This window comes from Meles meles, chromosome 3 (genome assembly GCF_922984935.1).
Source record: "Meles meles chromosome 3, mMelMel3.1 paternal haplotype, whole genome shotgun sequence".
Taxonomy (NCBI): Eukaryota; Metazoa; Chordata; class Mammalia; order Carnivora; family Mustelidae; genus Meles; species Meles meles.
In genome coordinates, this window is record NC_060068.1 from 183,227,447 (window position 1) to 183,249,815 (window position 22,369).

The 22,369-nt window shown below is 63.5% G+C and overlaps 1 protein-coding gene across 1 annotated transcript; it reads left to right on the forward strand.

Moving 5' to 3' along the window:
• The first annotated feature begins 17,897 nt into the window (after positions 1 to 17,897).
• On the forward strand, positions 17,898 to 21,993 carry IRX4 (iroquois homeobox 4). Its single transcript, XM_046000938.1, has 5 exons — positions 17,898 to 17,942; positions 18,454 to 18,705; positions 19,403 to 19,515; positions 20,376 to 20,704; positions 21,170 to 21,993. The coding sequence occupies exons 1-5, from the start codon at positions 17,898 to 17,900 to the stop codon at positions 21,991 to 21,993; spliced, it is 1,563 nt and encodes a 520-aa protein (XP_045856894.1).
• The last annotated feature ends 376 nt before the right edge of the window (positions 21,994 to 22,369 follow it).

The window sequence follows — 22,369 nt, forward strand, 5'->3', positions numbered from 1 at the left end:
CGGATGAGGACCTTCCGAGAGTCGCTGCTGGGCCTGGATGGCAGCTTACCTGAGAGAGGCCTCACCCCAAAAAAGGTGGAGTGTAGGACAAGGTTGGCTGCCTGGGGGACACGGCCCCAGGGAGCAGAAGTTGGGCGTGGGGAGACCCCAGATGTGGATGGAAGGCGGTCTGGGGCCATCCCCCGCCTGTCACCGGCATCTCGGGCACGAGCTCCCACAGTCTGCTGGGCAGGGCTAGAGGGACAACGCACGTGAACACCGACAGTCCGTCCACGGTCTGCCTGGGCGGGGGTGCGGGACCGTCCGTGTCCCCCGTGCAGCAACGTGCGGATGACACACCGGCTCCCACAAGCCCAGAGCCACCACCCGCTGGAGGAGAGGGCCCTGGGCAGAGCGGGAGGGATGGGCCCTGGTGGGCTGCCGGGATGGGCTGCCCATGCCAACCACGTCCAGTCTCCAGGGTGGCCAGGATTCCCTGGGCCAGGCACGGGGGGTCCAACAAACATCGGAAGCACCGAGCGTGGGGCAGGACGTCGGAACCTTCGGGGACTGTGGGACTACAACCGGGGAAAATGCTGTCGTTAAACCAGGCGCTGACCTCACCAGCCAGCTTCTCGCTCTTGCTTGGAGACTCATTTATCATTTTGGAGGAAAGGAAGGCCGGTGGGCAGGCGCGGCTTCGAGAACCGTAGCCAAGCAAAGGGCTTTGTGTTCTGCTGGACTTGCCTCCTACGGGCCGTAACCCTTCGGCAGACCACGCCGGCAAGGAAGCGGCCCCCGCCCCGAAGCCCCCTCCAGCCCCACACCTCCCGGAGCGTGACTGGACCGAGCCAGCGGCACTCGAGTCCCCCCACTCACGAACCAGTGCGTGGGTTTGTCCGTGCCTGGCTCGGCCCCGAGGGCTCTCGGCCGTCCTCGAGGCACGACTCTCCCCGTCATCCAGTCTAATGACGCACCATCCCATGGGGGACGGACGGGCCTGCGGCACAACGCTCTGCCCACCGCGCTGCCTGGGCTTTCTAGCAGCCCCCAGAAGGCAAACCAACTAAGTCCAGACACAAAACTGAGTCTAGGAACTAACCCTGAGCCCTGGGCTGTGTCGGGTATAATGTACACTTGGGTGTAGAATGACTCTGTGCCATTCCTGACTCCCTTGGCCGAGGGCGATGACCGAGCCTGCCCAAGCGCTGACGCGGGCTCTCCTCCGTGGGAGGCCGGGAGGCTGAGCTGGTTCAGCGGACACGCCGAGCCACCGGAACCGCAGGCTTGGGAGCATGGCCGCGGGGGGTGGGAGTTCGGGCCGTTGGGATGCCAGGCAATGGACGGCCTTGACCGGAGCTGGCCTCGTCCACATGGGGTCGTCACCGCCCACGACGGGAAGTCCAGCGGCCGGTGGCGAGGCAGCCCGCATCCCACCTCCCTGCCTGCACTGGGCTCCACCGCGGGTCGGCAGCGACACCCGCCCTGTCCAGAGGTCACTCCAGGTGCCGTGTGTCCGGTGGAGAGACGGGCCGTCGCTTCCCATTTCCTCTCATCACAGAGACCTTTGCACAGCCCTGGGCCGAACCCCCACGTGTCGCAGCGGCCAGCACCGCTCACAGGCAGGGGCCCGCGGCTGTCCGAGGTCCTCCCCGCAGATGCACTGTCCATCCCTGAGTGCGGGCGGGACCTGGAGACTCACTCGAAGCAGTGGCGTCCTGTCACCTCGGGGACTAGGCAGCAGGACAGTCTTCTTAGCCTCTGTCTTCACAACAGGAGCCGAGGCTGGTCGTCCAGAACTCCTCCAGGGGCTAAATTCTGACCACAGCCGTGGGAGGGACCCTGGGCACAGATCTCTCTGCCCTGGCTCCTTCGGAGGACGCCGAAGCCTCGCAGGAGACTCTGAAGTCCAGGCCCCATGCGGGCTTCCGGCCATCTCGGGACGCGAGAGAGAGGGAGCGACTGGTCCGGGCCCATCGGAGCTGGTCCCTGGAGCTGCAGATGTGGTCACCAGAGGGGACTGGCCATGCGAGGGAGCCTGGGGACAGATTTCTTCACCCCTTCTCTCAGACACGCTGGCTGAGAAGCTGCTTCCCTTCTGGGCCCGAGCGGGGTCCTGCCTGAGAGTCACAGGTTCCCCGGGGACCTGGTATGTCTGCGTCCTCGGCCAGCAGGACCGGGGTCTGTCTCATGCCCGCCCAAGCGCACTTGAGACTGGGTCTCAGACACAGGGCGACGGACTGACCTAGGAACGCCGGCGAGGTCCGCTCCTCCTGATGTCAGCCTGCAGGCGGTCGCAGCTGACCGACGGTGCTCCAGTGAGATGCTCACGAAAACGTGTCCGCGGCCTGTAACCCAGCGTGTTCCTAAGAACGGAGCAGAAGCCAACAAAGGCCTCTCAGCCCCGACTTGGAGGTGGGTCTGGGCGGTCCCAGGCTGTGCGGGGACGAGCTTCTGACACAGGGGAGCCTCGCGCTTGACCAGCCCGCGCCAAGCCCGTTCCTTCCCGCTCTGGTGGCCCTTCCGGCGGCGCGGCCCAGGGGACTGTCGCCGGCTGTGAGCGGGGTCTTCGGGGACGCTGTGCGCTCCTGCCCCGTCTCTGACAGCTTCTGTGCCGGAGGCCACCTCCGCCGCAACGGCCGGATGCGCGGGGACTAGGACATGTCGTCAGGCCAGAAAAGCCACCCGAGACTGCAGGGCTGTGTCAGAGGGACTGGGGAGGCCCCCGCAGCCCAGAGGAGGCGATAAGGACAGTAGCTGAGCGGACCATGCTGAAGTCCCAGAACCACAGCCCTACTCCTCCCTGTGCGGGGCCCCGAGAACCCGCTGGCGAACCGTCCGTTCCCTGCGGCGCGACCCCACAGAGCCCCAGGGGTGTCGCCGTTAGGAAAGTGTCCGGCTCCCAGACGAGGAAAGACATTTGCCGACACAGCAGGACCAGCGGCATCCCCAGCACCACGGACAGGAAGCAACGCCTCGAGGAGACACACACCGTCCCCGCCGTCCTGCCCCGCACCCTGCATCGGGGCCGCTGCAGGCATGCGGGTTGTGCAGGGGACCAAGGATCTCTGCAAGCCTGGGGTCAGCAGCAGCAGGGACACGGGGCTCTCTGGAACCAAAGCCCCGTCTCCTCTTCGACGACAAAAGGTCAGATGGAAGATAAAGGGCAGAGGGGACCTGAGTGACTTCATGAGACGTGAGACGGACGTCACCTGAGCATGACACGGGACCCATGCCGAATCCTGAGCCTAAAACAAATGGTGGGGACAGGAAAGGGGAACATAGACCACACCTTTGGGGCATTCGGAGAATTATTGACTATTTTAGGTCTGATGTGTGTCCGGACATGTTCTCTATGTCTCTGTTTTACAGACGTGCCCTGAAATCTTTACAGATACGATTCTCTCAGGTTGCTGCACAGCGAACAGGATGGGGAAACGGGCAGGACTGGCTGTTGGCCCACGAGGGGCCCTGCCCGGGGCAGCTGCGCCCACCACGTCCGACGGGCAGCCGGCTCCTCTCTCCCTGCGAGCTGTTGGAGACCCCCGGAAGCAGGAGCGGCTCTGGCTTCTCCGTCATCTCCCCTCCGGGAACCACCCTCTGGGGAAGACCGCGGTCCGGGTTGGAAGAGGCCACACAAGGACAGTGTCAGACCTGAAGACGTGCATTAGAGGCAAACGCACGAACCCGGAACAGAAAGGAGCTTCGCGGTCAGTGCGGCCAGGAAGATGCGTATTGATTGCTGCCGAGCGCGTGCCTAGAGGACGGGCGGCCGGTAGAGAGGCCTCACCCCCCCGCCTGATGCCCGCCATCCGGCATGCACGGCACCGAGCCCGCTGCCGGGAGTCACAGGAAAACCCTGGAAACCGTTATCAGACTGAACACAAGCTGGCTCTCTCTGGGTTTCTTAGGAAAACACGGTCTCCCGGGAGCCGTGCCGGCTGTTTTCCAGGGAGCGTTTGGCTATGGGCAGAGGCCGACCGTCACCGTCTCCATCCCCGTGCTTCTCTGTCTAATGGTGGCCGCAAAGAGAAATCTGAGCGAAAAGCACATTTTCGAACTCCCAGGTCAATGCGTTCTGGAATCTGTGCAGCACAGAGAACGTGAGCTCACGATTTCCAGGGCGCTCAGCCCATCCCCCGGGCCCCAAACAACAGCTAAGGATTCCAGAGAAAAACCACAACCTTTTCTCAATGTTGCAGGAGACGCTCACCTGAACTGTGACTCAAAATGAGATCCCACCTCCCCGGGTGCCGGCAGGGCGGCCAGTCAGAGGCTCCCTGTGTTTGAAGGGCTTCTATTTTGGGCCGATGACCCCTCCGCATCCCTCGCCATCGCAGCAAGTCATAAGAAGGTCACCAAGAGTCGGCATTGTCATGGGGGCGGTGGAGACAAGAGTGAGCGGACCCCACATGGGCACCGACACAGGTCTGCCCCACAGGTCTGGGGTGCTGCCCCAGCGCCCGGGACCCCAGAGAACCGGCAGCTTGTCACAGTGTGCTAGAGAGCCAGGAAAGCAAGCTCTCTCATGACTTCATCTCTAGCGTTCTCCTTGTAGCAGAGCGTCCCCCAGGCAGGACACCACAGCTTCTGCCGGCAGCAGGAGGGCCCTCAGGTTGGGGCAGGCTCCGAGCCATGTGTGCTGCTTCAGATGGGGGACCCAGGGCCCTGGCCACAGCTCCTGTCCGACAGTCACCCCGAGAAGACAGGTGGGTCTGAGTTGAGCTGTCCTTGGACTGGGGCGCAGAGCGACCCATCTAGGCCCACCCAGACTCCAGGATAACGTGGCACCTGGGTGAAACAAACAAGTCCTGGGACGTAGGGTTCTTCGATATGGCGGCGACACGTTTGGGGGAGTTGGAATGGAAAGAGCGCGCAACCCTGGAGAGCATTTGGGTTCCAGCAATCAGGAGCCTCTGGCGTTACTGGGGAAGCAGCCAGCCCCCACGGGCCTGCAGAGAGGGACTCGGGATGCCAGGCTGTGAGGCTGCAGGTCTGAGGGAGCCCACGTGCATTCTCCAAGGCGAGAACCCCAAGCCCCAGGCAAAGCCAGCCCATCTGGTGGGTTTCCGGGAAGGCGGAGCACACGAGTGCTCCCGGCCAGCCGTGCGGACGGCGGGGCGGGGGAGGTGATGGCCGCCAGGAAGTCTGCAGGGCGCGAAGAGCATGGGGCTAAGGGAGACGCTGGAAGGAAGTACGGGGGAGGAGACCCCATCTGCGGACTGTCCGACACCGTAACCGTTGAAGCACGTCGTGTCAGTCGCTACAGAAAATACAGAGAAATCCACTTGGAGAACCTGACACTTTGACAAGCGTCTCGTCCGTTTCTGGAGTCCCCCCACCACCTCCTCTCCGGGAAGTCTAATGCACAGAAAACCACAGCAGGGTGGGCACCAGGGGGAGGCGGGCAGCTGAACCACGCCGAGGGCTCCCAGCCAGTTCCTCCTCCCAGGCCGCAGGCGACGAGCGCAGCACTGCGTCCCCCACATCTCTCGGACGCCGCCCTACCTGGGCCCCACACCCATAACCAGCTGGGAAGCACCCCAGGGCTCCCGCTCGCCCCCTCCTCCAAGGGTCCGACTGCACCGCCCCGGGTCGGCCGCTGTCCTTCCCCGAGTGCGGCTGAGCTGCCGTCGCAGGACCAGCACATGGACGACAGCTTGGACACACGTTCGAAGAGACCAAAGACAGGTGGTGGTCCCGCAGGGGCAGGACGGACGAGTCAGGACACGGCGCCCAGTTCTGAGTTCAGAGGGACTGATTTTTACCCCTTCCCAGCCAAGGTTGGGGGGAAGGAGTGGGGAAGCCGTTTCCTCTTCCGTCAAGGACGTGGAAGCCTCATGCACCAGCCTCCCGAATCCCAGGGACGGAAGACTTGTCCGTGCCCCACGCATCGCTGCAGGGAGGCTGGCCGTGCGGTACCAGCGGTCTGTCGCTGCAGGACGGAGGCGAGGATGGGCACTCGTGACCTGTCCACCAGCCCACCCTGCTGCCCAGTGGCAGTCGTCATGTCTGCCCGTCCGCCGTCCACGCCCTCCATCTGCTGCCACCCCGGTGTGTAACGTGAGCCTTCACGAGGCCGCCGAGAGCGACACACCAGAGCACTCAGCAGGCAGAGCCCGTCCTTTCCTGACAGTCGTCTGTCCTCGGTAAAGGGCTACGTCCACGAACAAAGACTGAGTTTCAAATCTCTGTAGCGAAATTAATAGCTCAATTATTAACAAAATAAGTAGAATCATATAGAATAATATATAACATAATATAGTAATATCATATAGAATAATAGAATAATATTTAATTATTTAAATATTTTAATCAAGGATTAAGATTAGATAAAATGCACAATACTTATTATTTGATGAGAGATGTGTGTTACTTCATGAATAATAATGAAGAAAGTGGCTACTCTTACAAAGGGAAGAAAAAAAATGCTGATCCCTGCCTCACACCATACGCCAAACTAACTTCAGGTCAGGCGGCCTGGAGGTGAAGGTTAGGTTGGACCTAGAGAGCGGACTGGAGGGGCACAGCCACCAGCAGCGGGTGCGGAGTAAGTGACTGTCAGAATAACATACTTCTGTTAGGTTGAAATACTACTGATAATGTGAAATATCATTATTTAATATTGAATTATTGAAATTAGATAAAATAATGATACATATTATTTAATATTATTTACTATTAATATTATAATATTAAATATCATTATCTCCCTAAAGTACAAAAAATAAGGTTTTTAAAGATTTGTTCTTAAAGATTTTGTGTATTTATTTGACAGAGAGAGACACAGCGAGAGAGGGAACACAAGCAGGGGGAGGGGCAGAGGGAGAAGCAGGCGCCCCGCTGAGCAGGGAGCCCAAAGCAGTGCTGAATCCCAGGACCCTGGGATCGTGACCTGAGTCGAAGGCAGAGGCTTCATGACTGAGCCATGGAGGTGCCCCAGAAACAGGGCTTTGATTTTTTAGGTCCACATGGAAAGTCTCTGCTTCTTTGTTCTTTGCATTGCCTGTTTAAAACTTTAATTAGAATGCGCCTGCATCATTATTTTTCTGTAAGTTCTGCAGACTTGTCGAAACAGGGCTCCCTCCCCCCACGGTCTTCACGATCTCCGTGACCAGCGGTCAGTGAGCCCCCAGACACGCTGACCCGAGCAGCCAGCCGCGCGGACATCCAGGCAGTGCTGCGGACAGCCCCCAGGGCAGGGAGTGGGCCAGCAGGTGCTCGAAATGTTCAGAAGTAGAAAGTATTCATGTCGAAGTGAAGAAACTTTCTTGAAAACATTATTTTTTCCTGACCATGGCCGCAATGACAAGACACATCTCCTCTGGCTTCAGCCTTTGTGGCACTGAGTTGCGCTTACATTGTGTTCTCCCTTTAAGATAGTGTTTCTTTCTCTCAGGTCACTCTCTCCGTATTGAAATGAAATCGTGATGTATAATTACATAATAACATACACTCACAATGTATAATTATGCAACTTACAATTACAGCGTAATCACATGATACTATACAATTGTACTACAAGGCTAAGAGTCACCGTAGCAGTTGGCTAGGACAGGCCGCGCTGCCGCAACGAGCAACCCCACACCCTGGGCTGACCCGGCTCTCACAGTGCCGGCCCGGGGCAGTGCACTGCCTCCCCCACGGAGCCCGGCTGAGCCGCCACCGTCAGACATGCTGCCGTCGCTGTGGCAGGTGCAAGGGGACAGGGTGAAGCGCGAGCCCAAGAGCCACGGGGTCCCGCACCTCCCAGGTGGCATTAAGAAGCCGCCAGCACGGATTCCCCGTCCCTCATCACCACCTCACCACAACCCTTGGCCACGGCAAACTGGAGCAGCCTGGGAACCAGGAAAATCAGAGCGGTCGCACCTTCAGTGCTATGCAAACTTTTGCTCAAACCTTGGGCAGGTCAAAAGTCAGAGCAGGCGGTCACACAGGGCTCGGACTCCCAGGGAGGTCGCTGAAGACCCCACCGTGCCTGAGACCTGCAACCGCGCTGCCCGCAGACGGGGAGAGAACACAGGGAGAGAAGGTCGTGGGCACCCAAACGTTCGGGCAGGACACAGTGCGGCATGGTCGGTCTGCAGAAGCGTGGTCGTGCGGTCACAGAACACCAGGGCGGGAACCCACGGACTCACTCCGTGGGCTCCTTCGGTGAGGCTCTCACTCCTCCTCTGCCTCCCACCGAGGACGGGTACGTGCCACCAGGGCTGAGGCTCTTCTTTCCTCTGTGCACTGGCGTACCCCAAAACCGCCCTGGGGGCTGGGACACAGGAGGCACCCTCTACGCCTCCTGCAGGAGCCCTTTCAGCCCCCGCAATGCACGATCCCTCCGAGACCTCCTCCTGGCTCCGCTCTCCTTTACGGAGAAGGCCACGCACACGTCCTCGTCCTCATTCACTCAACACTGAGCCCCTGCTGTGTGTTGAATGTGCTCCTACTGTGTACGGAAAAGCCCAGCCCTGCTGAAGCATTCGTTCTAGTGCAGGAGGGGAGGAGAGGAGGAGGAAGAAGGAAGCAATGATACAGTGTGTCCGATGCCGATAGAGGGGGGAAAAGAAAAGGGTTGGTTCTCACGTCCCCCCACAGCTGCACGGGGGCTGGGGGTACCCGAGAGGTCTCGGGCAGTTGGGGATGAAGGATGCCCTCCTTCACTACGGTCACAGTCCGGGGGCGGGCGTCCACCTTCTGCAACCCCGACAGTCGTGATGAGGTAGTAGTGTCAGGGGGTCAATCTAAGGAAATAAACCCAGGCCCAGACGTGGCTTTCCCAGACTCCTCGGATCTGGGTTGAACTGTGTCCCCTCAGAATGCGTACGTTGCGGCTTTGACCGCAGGCCCCCGAGCATGTCCTCGTTTGGAAACAGGAACATCTCAGATGTCATTAGCTAAGGGGAAGCGGCGCTGCAGTGAGGGATGACTGTGTCCTGATTAAAAAGGAGGAATTCGGGCACAGAGGCCCACACCCACAGAGGGACAGCATGAAGACCTGAGTGAGGGGTCAGGAGCCCCAAGACGGCCAGCAGCCACCAGAGGCCGGACAGAGGCCCGGAGCAGCTCCCGCCTCCCGCCTCTGGGGGACCAGCCCTGCCGGTCTCGGAATTCTCCCCTCCAGACCCGAGAGGGACACGCACCATGTGGCACTTGGTCACGCAGCCCAGGACACCGACACGCCTCCCACGCGGGAGAGCGGAAGCGCAGGCTCCCCGGAGCCCCGAGCTGGGGGCCGGGCCCCACGAAGGAGCCGGTGCGGCCTCTACGCGAGCCTGGGGTCCGCGCTTCCTCGCCGGAGCTTTGTGTCCCCGGCAAGAAGAGCGTCTCTTTCTGCCATTTTTTAAACAGAAAATGAAAAGGTTGCTAAATGTTTAAGTAATTTTGACTGAGTCATTGATCCGGAGACTTTCAGAGTAAAACAGTAAGTATTTCTGTCACACTTTGAAGTCTGGCCGTGCGGTTCCCTCTCCTCCCTGGGGGTTACGTTATAGCCATTAAGAATGTTCCTTTTATCTGGGGCCTTCAATTAATTGAATTTCAGAAATACTCTGAAATGGTTTTTTATACAGACATCAGCTACCTCCTGGGGGACGTTCCTGCGTGACTTACCGCCGCCCTAACAGAAAGCCGGGGTTACTTGGGTCACGGCCGCGCTGCCCGCCGCACGGAGGCTGACCGCGGGGTCTGGAGCGCGCCCGGCCTGGCGGGGGGGGGGGGGGCACTCTGGGCTCGAGCCCTGCCCTGGGGGCACCCAGTCCGGAGTCCCCCTGACGCAGACACAGCAGTGTCCACGGACAACCAAGCTCGAGGCAGGCCAGCGCCCCCCTGACAGACCAGCCCCCGGGGTGAAGCGTCCGCAGCTTCGGGGGTTCCGCCCAAGAGCACTGCGGATGGAGTCCCCACAGACCTCCCATGCACCGGCCAGTCAGGACACCGAAGCCCAGGGGCCACCCGGGCCCAGAGCAGCGCCTGCGGGAGCAGGGGGAGGCCACGGTGGGACGCGCTCCCCCAAGACCCAAAGCGCCACAGAGACGGCTGCACGCGCTCCCACACGTCCGTCTTATCTCCTGCTTGACCCCGGCAAATGCCATCTGGTGCCGCGTCACCTTCCATTCGTGACAGTGTTGTTTGTGTGCGATTGCTAGGGAGCAGTGTGCCCGGGCCCGGGCGGCGGGAGGCGGCCTCCCTGCTTCCCCCCAGAGAACCCCGGGCAGGCCCCCGGCCAGGCTCCTCCTCGGAGCCCCCCCCCCCCACTGGCTGATCCGCATTTTGTAGGTCCAGGGTAGCTCCTGCATTTAGGGCCCTCCCAACACTTCTTTCTCTAAAGGCGACCTTCTCTGCCCGCCCCCGCCCCGTGAGGAAATTCACAGAGGCACTGAACCCAGGCAGCCAGGCCGTCCGCCCTCTCTCTTTGGACAGTGTACCTCGCGTCCTCTGGTATGCACGGAGTCTCCGGCCCGAGCGGCGCGGGTGCCAGTCTGCGGCAGGCAAACGTGTCAGCGTGAACCACACAGACGACAGACGTTGCCGAATTAACAGCCTCTCGCTTTTAACAACAGGAACCTCCCTAAACTCTGCTGGTGCATTTCAGCATTACAGACATGACAGCGTATTTCTGAAATGAGGGGAAAGGACAACTTTCCAACTTCGGCTGCCCTGGCCTCCTTCCAGCTCAAGGGGGGCGGGGGGGGGGGGCGGGTAGCAGGAGAGGAAACCGAGGAAACCGACACGGGTACAGCCCTCAGCTGAGGGGACACTCTGGAGCCGCGACCACGGGCACCTCTGACTCGTGCCCAGGAGCCCGTTGCTGCCTAAACCCAGGCACCCCTCTGCTCGGAAAAGAAGCTACTCCGACTTTCTGCTTTAAATACTTCTGTCTGGCTCTGCACTGGGAATCGGGACAGGGAAGAGAGACGCTCACCCCACGCAGGCCCGGGGCCCATGAGGAACCGGCCCATGCAAAGAAGAGAGACACACTCTCCACTCCACACCCCTAGGATCTGGGCCCCGACCACGGCCCGGCTGCTAAGTCGGGCCACGGAGCCGTTAGAAGGCCGGCCCTTCCAAGGATGGCGGCACCTTTGGGACACCGTGCCCAAGGGCACAAGTGATCCTTCACAGGCCGTCCTCTCACAGCCTCCCCGGGACCTCCTGGGTCCCCAGGAAAGGGGGCTGAGGCTGTGGGTCGCTCGCAGACGGCAGGCAGCAGGCCGCGGTCAGGCCAGCTCGGCCTTCTCCAACTCCAGATGCCTCTGCAAGTTGCTGCAATGACCAGGCGTGGCGGCGGGGGGAGGCGCACACAGCAGGGCCAAGCCCGGGGGCATGGAGACTTCTGTTTCACGTTGCACTGGGCTGCTCTGCCAGCAGCCAAAACAAAAGCCGGATTGAGAGACAAGGGATCCATCGGGGAGCAAGTCCTGACCGGAGCGGTGGGGGCACAGCGGTGGGCACGGCCGCAGCCGTGTCACAGAGCAGGGGACATGCCGGGGCCCACCCTCGGCCAGGCCCGGGAGCAGGGCGGCCCTTCCCGGGTGGCCACGGCTGCACCCTGGCTTTCTGGACCTAACACTCATGCTGATGACCCTGAGGGCTGTGCCCTGCCAGGCCCCCTGGGCAAGTCCTGGGGCATGTCCCTCCTTTCCCTGGGGCACCAACCCGCGAGGCCCTCCCAGGGCAGGACAGCCAAGGGCTGCGGGGCAGAGGACGGCCAGTGAGGCCAACGATCCAGGCAAGGTCAGGCCTGGCAGCGGCCAGAGCACAGGCTTTCGGGGAGTCCAGTGAAAGGAGGTCCTGCCTCCCGGGGAAAGGCAGTGGGTGGCCTGCCTTCCAGAGAGGTGCGGCCTCCAGCCACGGAAACGCCAGAGGACAGAGGATGCATCCGGAGCTCCTGGGGGCCTGGGTGCTCCTCACAGCTCTCTCTGGCTGTTGTCGTCCTTAAAAGGCCCCAGCGAAGGCAGGAGTCTATTTCCCAATCAGGGCTTTAGTCACAAAACAGGCCTTGCTTATCTGCAGCATGAAAAGAATCTGCGTCCCAGGTGAGCTCAGCAGGAGGGACTGACGAGCTCCCTGCTGGCCCCAGGACCCTGCGAGGCGCGTCCAGTGGCACGGAGAGGGAGGAGGAAGCAGGGCCAGAGACAGCAGCCAGTCCCCTCCCCACGGTGCTCTGTGTCCTTGCTCCACTTCCTTCTGGCTGGACTCAGGTCCCTGCCTCGCCCTGGAGACGGTCTGCAGATCTGCACCCACAGAGGGCACCCTTCCCACAACCCTCCTCCGTCAGCCCGGGCTGCGCTGGAGGGTCCGCGCACGTGCCCCCCTGGACGGCTGCCTGGAGCCTGCGGCCTGCGGGAAGCCCTTCACACCTTCAGAGCCGACCGGGAGACCTCAGCAGTGTCCTTCCCAGAGAAGCCAGCAGAAGGTCTGGACTCAGCCCTGGGGAAGCCGGGGACGGCCCACTCTCTTCTTTCTGCCCTGTGGAGGGGATGGAGGTGTGTGAGGCCTGGAGACCACGGCCCCCCCAGCAGGCTACTGTGGAAGCCGGAGATGTGCTCGGCCCCCCAGCTGCGGCAGAGCTCTGAAGAAAAAGGAGTGGGGGAGACGGCAAATCACTTTTTCAGACACTATCCAACCAACAAATCTCAACCGTCATTCTAAGGGCACAGATCGCAAGGAGAACAAGTGCATGGTTCTCTGAAATGACAGCGGTGGTGGACAGGGCGAGAGGCGCCCCTGGTGGAGTGACCTGGGACCCGCCCGGGGTGATGTCCCTCCTGGACTCAGGCTGCAGACCCCACAGGCTGCTCGGGTGCAGTGTGTCCCCAGCGGGGGCAGCCTCGCGGGGCTCTGGGCTGCCCTTAGAAAACTCCCCTATGGAGCCACCGGGTCCAGGCAGCTCACAGGCTTGCAGCCTGCCCCGCCCCCAGCGCTGTCAACTTTGTGTGCCCACCTCTTGAGCTGCCCAAGCCCTCCGCCTGCACCCAGGCCACCGCTCCTGCCTAGACAGCCCCCGCCGGCAGGGGCCAGTGTGCACGGTAGCCGGGAAGCTGGCCTCCCTTAGTGCGGAGGGGCGATGTTGGGGCGAGGAGTACAGGGAAGAAAGCCAAGGCCTGGTTCTCTGATCCAACGGAGGAGGACTGGGCGCTGCGGCACCCTGGCCCACCTCTCCAGACCTGGAGGAGACCATGACCAAAGGGAAACTCAGGAGAACTGGGACCAAGAACCAGTGAAGCTGTCCCCAGCGCCCTTCCACTGGCCCAAGACAGCAGGGCGTGGCGGGCAGGCGGCAGCCTGACCGCCCCTGAAGAGCCCTAGGCCGCCAAGGGTTTGCCCAAATCAAGGCAGCGCGCCTTCCGGCTGCCTGTTGTCTGGGGGGGGGGGGGGGCTGTCTCCTCTGACCCCCCACCCCAGGGCGCCCCCCATGCCAGCTCAGACGCCCCACGCACCCCGCGCGCGGGCCGGGCGGAGGGGAAAGTTGGCGAGCGCGGCGCCCGCGGGGGAAAGCGTTAATGGGCGGCCGGGTGGGAGCAGCGCGCTCGCTCGCCCACGTCACGCCGGTGCGGGCTCGGCTGACGACCGCGGCGCCTGGGGACGCCGGCGCGCTCCGCTCGCCAGGTGCTCCGCCTGGAAATGTCTCCATTAGTTGTCGCCTGCTCCCCGCCCGAGCGCGCGCGCGCCGAGCGGCCGCGCAGAGCCCTCGCGGGCGGCCGGTAGTGGCCGGGCGCCACCGCAGGTAGGCGAGGTCCCCGCGCCCGCCCCCGCCCCGGGGCTCCGAGACCCCTCCCCTCTTCCGGGGAGGCGGAGGCTCGGCGCGGCCGCCGAGGGGCGCGGGCGGCGGCGACTGCGGCGACTCCCCGGTGCGTCCCGGGCTGCGCGCTGCTCCCCGCGGCCCCGGCGCCGGAGCGGCGCGGGCGGGCGCGTCCCCAGCGCAGGTAGGGAGTGGGCTCGGCCGCACAAACTTTGCCAGGATCGCTCGTGCGCCGGAGGGCGCAAAGTTTGCTGCCAGCCGCTGGGGTCTCCAGAGGCCGCCGCGTTCGCTGCAAGTTATGGAAACGGGGGGCGGGGGCGGCGTGGGGCGCGAGGACCAACGCGGGGCAGCCGGGCCTGCTCCCGGACGCCCCGACTGCGCGCCTTTCCCGCTCGGGCGGTGCCCTGCGGGCGAGCGGCGGGGCGCGGCGGGAGAGCCGGAGCCCGCCGACCTGGAATGGAGGCGTCTCGGGAGCCGGATTCAGAGCGCTTGCCCGCAGCTGGACAGCCTGACCTCGCGTGAGACCCGGAGGACCGGCCGCGGAGGAGTGACCTGCCGACCTCGGGGCTCGCGAGGGCCGCGCCCCCGCTCTCCAGAACGCCTTCCAGCCCCGCACCCCGCCCGGGTGTCCGCGAGCAGTGGGCGGGCAAGGCGCCCCAGGGGCTGGCCTGCGCCTCCGCCGAGGCCCTTGCCTGGCTCTGCGCGCTCTAGCCTCCGCCCTCCGCCTGGGGTCAACTTTGTTGGGCTGGAGGGAGCTCCTGGCGGCTCTCCGGGCGGAGAAGCCGCTGGCCCTGGGGGACGACTTGGGGAACAGACCGGGAGCGCCTGGCCTCAGCCGGTCTCAGGGGGAAGGGGGGGAGTATCAGGGCGCGGCCTAGCTCCCAGAGGCCCTCCGCGGCCGACAGCAGCTCCCGGCAAGAAGGGCGAACGCAGGCCTCTAACCTTTGGCGCTGGCTCTCCTCAGGCCCTCTCCCGGGTGGATCCTTTAGCACTCAACAGGCCAGTGGGGACACGTCCCCGAAGCTGTGCCGCTGCCCTGTTGGAGGGGAAGCCAGAACCCGGGGTCCCTGGAGGGAAGTGGGTTCAGCTTGTGAGTCTATGCAGGCGCATTCAGCTGCTGATACCTGAGATGTTCACACTCTTGCTCTGTCCTCTCTTAGAGGGAAACCTCGGGGCCTCAGCTCAAGGCTGGGCCTTTCAGGAAAGGGCACTCGAATATGATTCTGGTATCTTCCCCGGGACAAAGCTAACCCAGAAAGTATCCCGTTCCAGGAGGCCGGCCTCAGGCAGGGCGCTGGTTGTCAGCGGGATGTCCTGGGGTGCCCCAGATGGGAGACAAGCCTGAGGGACCCTGAATCCAGCACTGGATAGCAGGGCCTAGACCCCTCCGGCAGCACCGAGCTTCCCCAAAGAGGGCGGCCATCCAGGCCCCGGAGTCACAGGCCTGGGGCAGCGCGAAGCGGGGGGATCAGTGTGCAACGGCTTTGGAAAGTAGCGGGTGAGCTTGATTTCTGATTAGAAGAAAACGTTGCCTGGAGAGCCGGGCTAGGTGGGTGGGGACTGGGAGCTCCTACTTCGGCGCGCCGGCTGGAAAGGAAAACGCGGCAGGGATGGTCAAAGGAGGCCCTGGGCACCCCTCCCCCAGAGGCCCCCGGAGAGGGCTGCGCCGGAAGGCCGGCACTTCTGCTCAGAAAATAAAGGGTCGCGTGTTCAGGGGGCGCCGTTCCCTGTGAGCTGTGGCCGGTAAGGAAAGGGCCTGGGTGCGCTGCTCTGTGCAGGGTGCGTAGACTGGAGCCACGGGGCTGCTGGGACTGGGCGCTGGCTGGCAGTCGCCGGGGTTGGGCCTTGGGGAGTGGGGTGAGGGAAAGATGCTGAATTCATCCTTCTCTCGTGATTACTGCTCCCTGAGCCATCGGCCACCGTGGGCTCCTGCCCCTCCCTCGCCCCGGCCTCATTACTGGGAGAGAGCGAGCTGTTTGTAAACAATAAATAATGGAAAGTAGGGGATGTTCAGAGAAGCCTCCGCCGAAGCCGGCAAACCAGAGTTGGGAGGAGGGAGGGTGGGGGAGGAGGGAGGGTGGGGGAGGGGAGGAGCAGAGGAGGAAGAGGGAGAGAGATTGAGAGATTCATTTCTGGCGGAGAAGCCCCGATGGCTAGTTTCTGATTATTTACAGAAGGTGATATTAGCAATTCAGGTGAGAAAGAAAGAAACACGGCCGCCACGAGATCAATACAGAATTCAGAAACAATTATTAATGTCATTTGACTCGTGTTTTTTATATATCTCTCCCGGCTACAGACGCTTAAACTGTCTGAATAATTTGCATGGAGTGGCTATTCATTATTTCCGATGATTTTCCTTCGCAAGCAGCTCGGACGTGGCCGGCTGTGGTTCAACGCGATCGGAGAGCTCGTATTTTCATCTGTAAATTAAAGCAATTACGCAGCAGATATCATATGATGCGTCCTGTGGTCTCCAGATAGTCATCAATCACCTTCAACCGAGCTGTCAGAGCAGGCCGATTTCGTTTCTGGGAGGCAGGTTTGCAGCTGGGGAGAGGGCGAGAACGTCATCATTAATTAGACGGTGACCCTGGGGCGATTCACAGGTCTGAACCCAGGAATCTTTCCGAGCAAGTCTGCACAGCGCCGCCGCGCATAGCTCCGCTCCCGGCCGACCGCGGGAGGCCCAGCGGGGCGAGAGCAGCAGGGGCGAGCCAGGCCCCCGGAGGGCGGCGGCATAAAAGGCGGGGAGCGAGTTCGGGGCGCCTGGGCGCCCCTTTGCCGCCTGCGCGCTCGCCTCTGTTTTGGGTTCGGGCAAGGTCCCAAGACCGGGGCTGAATGGGGAAGTCCTGGGGTGGGTACTCGGCCGTATTTCCAGACTGCGCCGAGCGCCCGGGGCACGGAGCTATGCAAAAGGGGCGGGGAAGGGCGTCCCGGCGCTCCCTTCCCGGTACCTAACCCTGAGGGTCGCCGGGCGGAGCAAGCGTAGCGGGAGGGGCCCCGGAGCTGAGTCGGGAAACCTGCTCTTCGAGCGCGCGGGGGTGTCTGGCAGTCCCGGGTTTAGCCGCGAGGGGCAGGGGGAGGCTGAGGGAGGGCGGCCCGCGCAAGGGGGTGGAAGAGGAGAGGGAGGGCCGTTCGCCGGCAGCGACCCACAGGACCGGGGGTGGGACCGAGGAGGGGGTGTTCCCCGGAGACAGGGCAGCGGGGAGTCGCAAAGCCCCCCAGCACCTGGGCCACCCAGCCCTGGAGGAGATGGCTCTGGGAAGGGGCTCAGGACCCACACGCCCGAGGGCATGTTGACCTCCAGACGCGGACACTCGCAGCGGCACTGGGGCCTGGAACTCCGCCCCGGAGCATGGTTCGAACTGGCGGGAGGCGGAGCGGCTGACCCGCTGAACAGCGGCCGGAGCGGCGCGCGGGCCTGCGGAGCTGCCGTCCTCCACCTGGAGCGCGGCGCGGAGGCCCGGGCGGCTGGCCGCCTGCGCCGGCTAATTTTAACTGTTGATTACATCTTCGGCGAAGACTCAGTCGTGTGTCCCTTCACATGTCTCATTTGTAATTGAGACTAATGATTACAGTGGGGCGGGAAGGAGCAGGTGCTCATTAATTAATTTCTAATTAAAAGTGCTTCCCGTCCTCGGTGACTAAGGAGAAACAGCAATTCGTCGGGGCGCAATTGACTCCACGGATGAAATTCATTTGTTAGAGCCTGTTGGCCCCTTCGCCCCGCGCGGTGCCCCCAGCCCGTCCCCGCCCCACCGCCCAGCCGCCGCGAGTGGCCCCCACGTCTGCGGCCGGCCGAGCTCCGCGGCGTGGGCTGACGTCAGCGCCTCCGCCGCTTAAAGCCAAGCACATCTGACTTGACGGGCTCGCGCAACTCGGTTTTTTTTTTTTCCTTTTTTGCAAAATATGTATTTGTGTCGCCGCTGCGAGGCCAGTTGGTCCCAGAGCCCCCTCGAGGCTCGGGAATGTGAAGCTAGAAGGCTCGCCGCGGCCGCTGCGGCTCCCTTTCCCACCGGGTTAGAAAAGTTTGCGGGGCGCGGGGATGAATTAACCCGCTCTTCTGCTTCGCCCTCCCAGCGCCTAGGAGCCGGCGGCCCCGGAGCAGTGGCTGCGCCACGCCGGCCACCGCGCGCAGGACCCCGCCGGCCCCGGCCGCCGGCCCCGGGCGGCGCCCGCCATGTCCTACCCACAGTTTGGATACCCCTATTCCTCCGCACCCCAGGTAAGGGGGCCACACGAGGGTGCGGGGAATGCGGCCTTGCACACCGGCGGGCGGGCTTCCAGCGACCCGGTGTCGCTTCCCAGAGAGCAGGGCCTGTGCCGCGCGCCCCGTGCACCCGGCCCGGCGGAGAATAGGGGCACTGAGAGCATCTGTCCTGCGGGGGCGGGGGGGGCATTTCTCCGCCTTTGTTTGACCCCCAGCACGCCCAACCCCGGGCTCTGAGGCCTCTTTGCCCGAGAGGAACCCGGGGACCCAGGAGAGATGTGGCACAGGAGGGCGTGCGCGTCACAGACAGCCCGGGGAGGGCGCGAAAGGTCAGGGACCTGGCCGGGCTGGGCCCCAAGTCTCCAGAGGAGGCCCGGCCGGGCAGACTCGCAGCACGAAGGAACGCGCGGCCCCGTGGACAGCGGTATGCCGAGGCCACGGGGCACGCCCTTCTGGGCCGCGCGCCGGGCAGGTGGAGCCTTGAGCCGGGGCGCCGGCCCTTCCTCGCGGCCCCTCTCTCCTCCAGTTCCTGATGACCACCAACTCCCTGAGCACGTGCTGTGAGTCGGGGGGCCGCACGCTGGCCGACTCCGGGCCCGCCGCCTCGGCCCAGGCGCCTGTCTACTGCCCGGTCTACGAGAGCCGGCTGCTGGCCACCGCGCGCCACGAGCTCAACTCGGCCGCAGCGCTGGGCGTCTACGGGGGCCCCTACGGCGGCTCGCAGGGCTACGGCAACTACGTGACCTACGGCTCCGAGGCGTCAGCCTTCTACTCGCTGGTAAGGGGAGGGAATTATCCGAAACCTTCCCCTCCCCCGCGACGCCCCGCCCCTCCCCCCCGGAATTGCGGAGCCTCCTCCCTGAACTCTGGAGTCAGGGGCGCGGGTGCCCTGGACCCCAGATCGGCGGGGGCGGGACAGGCACACCTTAGCGGCTCCTTCCGCTTTGCCGCTTCTAGCCCGGCTCCCCGGCACACCTCCAGCCCCCGGGTTTGGGGACCTCGCAGCTCTGACCACACCACCGGTCCAGTGCCCGCCCCTTCCCCCATCCCCTGCGCTTTCCCCCACAGAGCTCCCCTTCCCTCGCTCCCCGGTCTCTTCCCAACCCACCACTTAGCCCCCCCCACGCCCACCCTCTTGCTCCGCCCCCATTTCTCTCCTCCCCTCCCCCCTTTGATGCTCTGCTGTCCCGCTCCCCCTCCTCTCCTCTGCTGTCTCCCAGCCCCGCACCCTCTTCTCTACCCCTTTCTTCCGCCAATCTCAGTCTCCTCTCTCCTACCCCCCAGTTCTGCTCATTCTCCCTCCCCCTTTGGAGGTCCCTTGCTCCCTGGGCAGGAGAGAGAGTCTGGGGATGGGATGGCTGGTGAGGCTGCCCCGGGGTCTGTGCAAAGCGTGCAGGAGCCCAGGTGCGTGGGGGGCGGGGTCGAGCTGGGTCACCTCCCGGAAGCTGTGACCCCAGGCTCCTGGGATCCTACAGAATGGCTTCGACTCCAAGGACGGGCCTGGATCTGCGCATGCGGGCCTCGCGCCTGCAGCCGCTGCTGCCTACTACCCCTACGAGCCAGCGTTGGGCCAGTATCCCTATGACAGGTGAGGGCCGGAACCCCTCCTCACCGCACCACACGGCCCCCTGCCCTCCATTCTGCCATCAAACTCCCCAACCCACGCCCCCTGTGAAAGCGGGGGAGATGGGAGGAGGGACAGTCTCAGGGTTGGGCTCCCGCTGACCTTAGGTTAGTCCAAGTGCCATCTCCCAGGCAAGCCAAGCCCCACAGACAAATGCGTCCCCAGCCTCCCCCTTCCCGCTCCCCACGCTGTCCGCACTCCCAAAGCCCTTGCTGGACGTGGTCTTCCTGGCAGCCAAGTGTTGTTGCTTGGGTTTCAGATGCCTGCCCCCCCCCAAGAGGGGCAGCCTCTGTGGTGTGTGGGACCCAGTCCACCTTCCCCTGTGGTGGGGACTGGAAGGGGGAGTCCAGTGGAATGCACTCTAAGACAGCATGACCCTTCTGGGCGAGAGGAGGGCAACAACTGTAATCCTAACTGCAGGAGGTCTGCAGAAGGCAGTCCGGGCACTTTCTCCCCACGGGAACTCCTGGCCGTTCCCGCCCATGGGTGTCATACAGTCGGGCTTGCACTTCTGTGAGGGGTTTTCCTGGTTTGCCGATCTAAGGAACTTGAATAAGAGAGGCCTAGGTGGAGTGAGCAAGACCTAGCCGGGCCTTGAGCACCCACCGCGACTGCTCAGGCTGAGCAGGAGCCCGGGTTCCCTGTAAGTGTAATAGATACAGGCAGAGAGGGCAGTGCCCGTGGGCATTGGCAAGGGGTGGGGGCCTGGGTCCCACCGGGTCTTACCCCCACGACAGGGACTGAAAGCCTTGCAGGGGCCTGGTTCAGGCTGCCGGCGCAGGCAGGGGTCCCGGCCGGCACCCCATTGCCCAGCCTGTCTCCAGGTACGGGACCATGGACAGCGGCACGCGGCGGAAGAACGCCACGCGCGAGACCACCAGCACGCTCAAGGCCTGGCTGCAGGAGCACCGCAAGAACCCCTACCCCACCAAGGGCGAGAAGATCATGCTGGCCATCATCACCAAGATGACCCTCACGCAGGTCTCCACCTGGTTCGCCAACGCGCGCCGCCGCCTCAAGAAGGAGAACAAGATGACGTGGCCTCCGCGGAACAAATGCGCGGATGAGAAGCGCGCCTACGCGGAGGGCGAGGAGGAAGAAGGGGCGGAGGAGGAAGGCCGGGCGGAGCCCCTCAGGAGTACCAAGAACGAAGGTGCGAGGGAGGTGGGCGGTGCTGGTGGCGGGCGCAGAACTCAGGGACTCCCAGTGCCTTCTGTCGGGGTTCTAGGACCTCTAAAGACACCGAAACTGGGGTAGTGAAAGCAAACTTCAAGGGCCTGCGCAGCAAATGAATGAGCTGGCCCCAGAGGCCCTGAGCCCAGGGGGCCTGCGGTGCCCACGGGGACAGGCTTTAAGAAACCCAACACAACGTTAAAACATAGACACGCCCACCCTAACCTAAGCCCTATTGATTTGCGGAGGAAATCGCCCTCTTTATTGCCACCTGGGGGTGGGGAGCATCTGAGCAAGGGGGAGGTGCAGAGAAAGGCTGTAGGAGCTTTTCCGAGCTCAAGGGTCAGGCCCCAGAACCACGGGCGCAGAGCTAGGAAGGACGCACACGGTTCTGATGAGCTCCCGCCTCTGTCCCTGCACCGGCCCCTCCTTCTGTCCTGCGCAGAGCCCGCGGGCAAAGAGGAAAAGGATCTGGAGCTCACTGACCTGGAGGACTTCGACCCGCTGGAGGCGGAGCCCCCTGAGTGCCAGCTGAAACCGCCCTTCCAGCCCCTGGACGGCGGTCTGGAGCGCATCCCTGCCGCGCCGGATGGTCCGAGCGCTGCGGGAAAGGAGGCCTCCGGCACCCTCCGGATGCCCCTGGCCGCCGGGGGCGGGGCTGCCCTGGACCAGGACTTAGAGAGGGCCAGGAGCTGCCTCCGGACCACAGCGGCGGGGCCGGAGCAGCAGCCCGGCGTCGGAGGCGGCTCGCAGGCTTGCGAAGCCAAGCTGGGCTTCGCGCCCACTGTGGCAACGGCGGGCCTCGAGGCCAAGCCACGCATCTGGTCCCTGGCTCACACGGCGACCGCTGCGGCCACCGCCCTGAGCCAGACTGAGTTTCCCTCATGCATGCTCAAGCGTCAAGGCCCCGCGGCCCCTGCGGCCACCTCCTTGGCTCCTGCCTCGTCCTCGCCTGCGGCCCCGGCCCCCACTGGTGCCCTGGACAGGCACCAGGACTCCCCGGTAACCAGTCTCAGAAACTGGGTGGATGGGGTATTTCACGACCCCATCCTCAGGCACAGCACTTTGAACCAGGCCTGGGCCACCGCCAAGGGCGCCCTCCTGGACCCAGGACCGCTGGGACGCTCGTTGGGGGCAGGCGCCAACGTGCTGACGACGCCCCTGGCCCGCGCTTTCCCGCCCGCCGCACCCCATGACGCCCCCACCTCGGGAGCAGCCAAGGAGCCACTGTCCCTTCCAAAGGCGGGAGGCAAGCCCTTCTGCGCCTGACCGGCCCCGCCTCTGAGCGCAGGAGGAGCCCAGGCTCTGCTGCAGGCTGGTGGGTCACAGACTCTTTTTTCTACCAAGTTTCCAAAGCAGGACGAGAGCATGGCAAGGCTCATGCAGCGAACCCACCGTGGAGGGAGGAGCCGAGTTCGGCAGGGCCAGGCCGCAGACCAGGGCCACCGACCCCACTTGGACATTCAATAGTTCAGGCCATTCCCAGACTCCGGGAGCCCTCAGGCAGGGCCGCGCTCGGAGCAGAAGGGAGCCACCTGAGGCATAAAGTTTACGAGCGAAAGTTTACATGGAGAAGACATTTCCCTTTCCGAGGCGCTGTCGGTTTGCCTGTCTTCCTTTGGGTTCGAGGCTTGCCTGAGCTCCT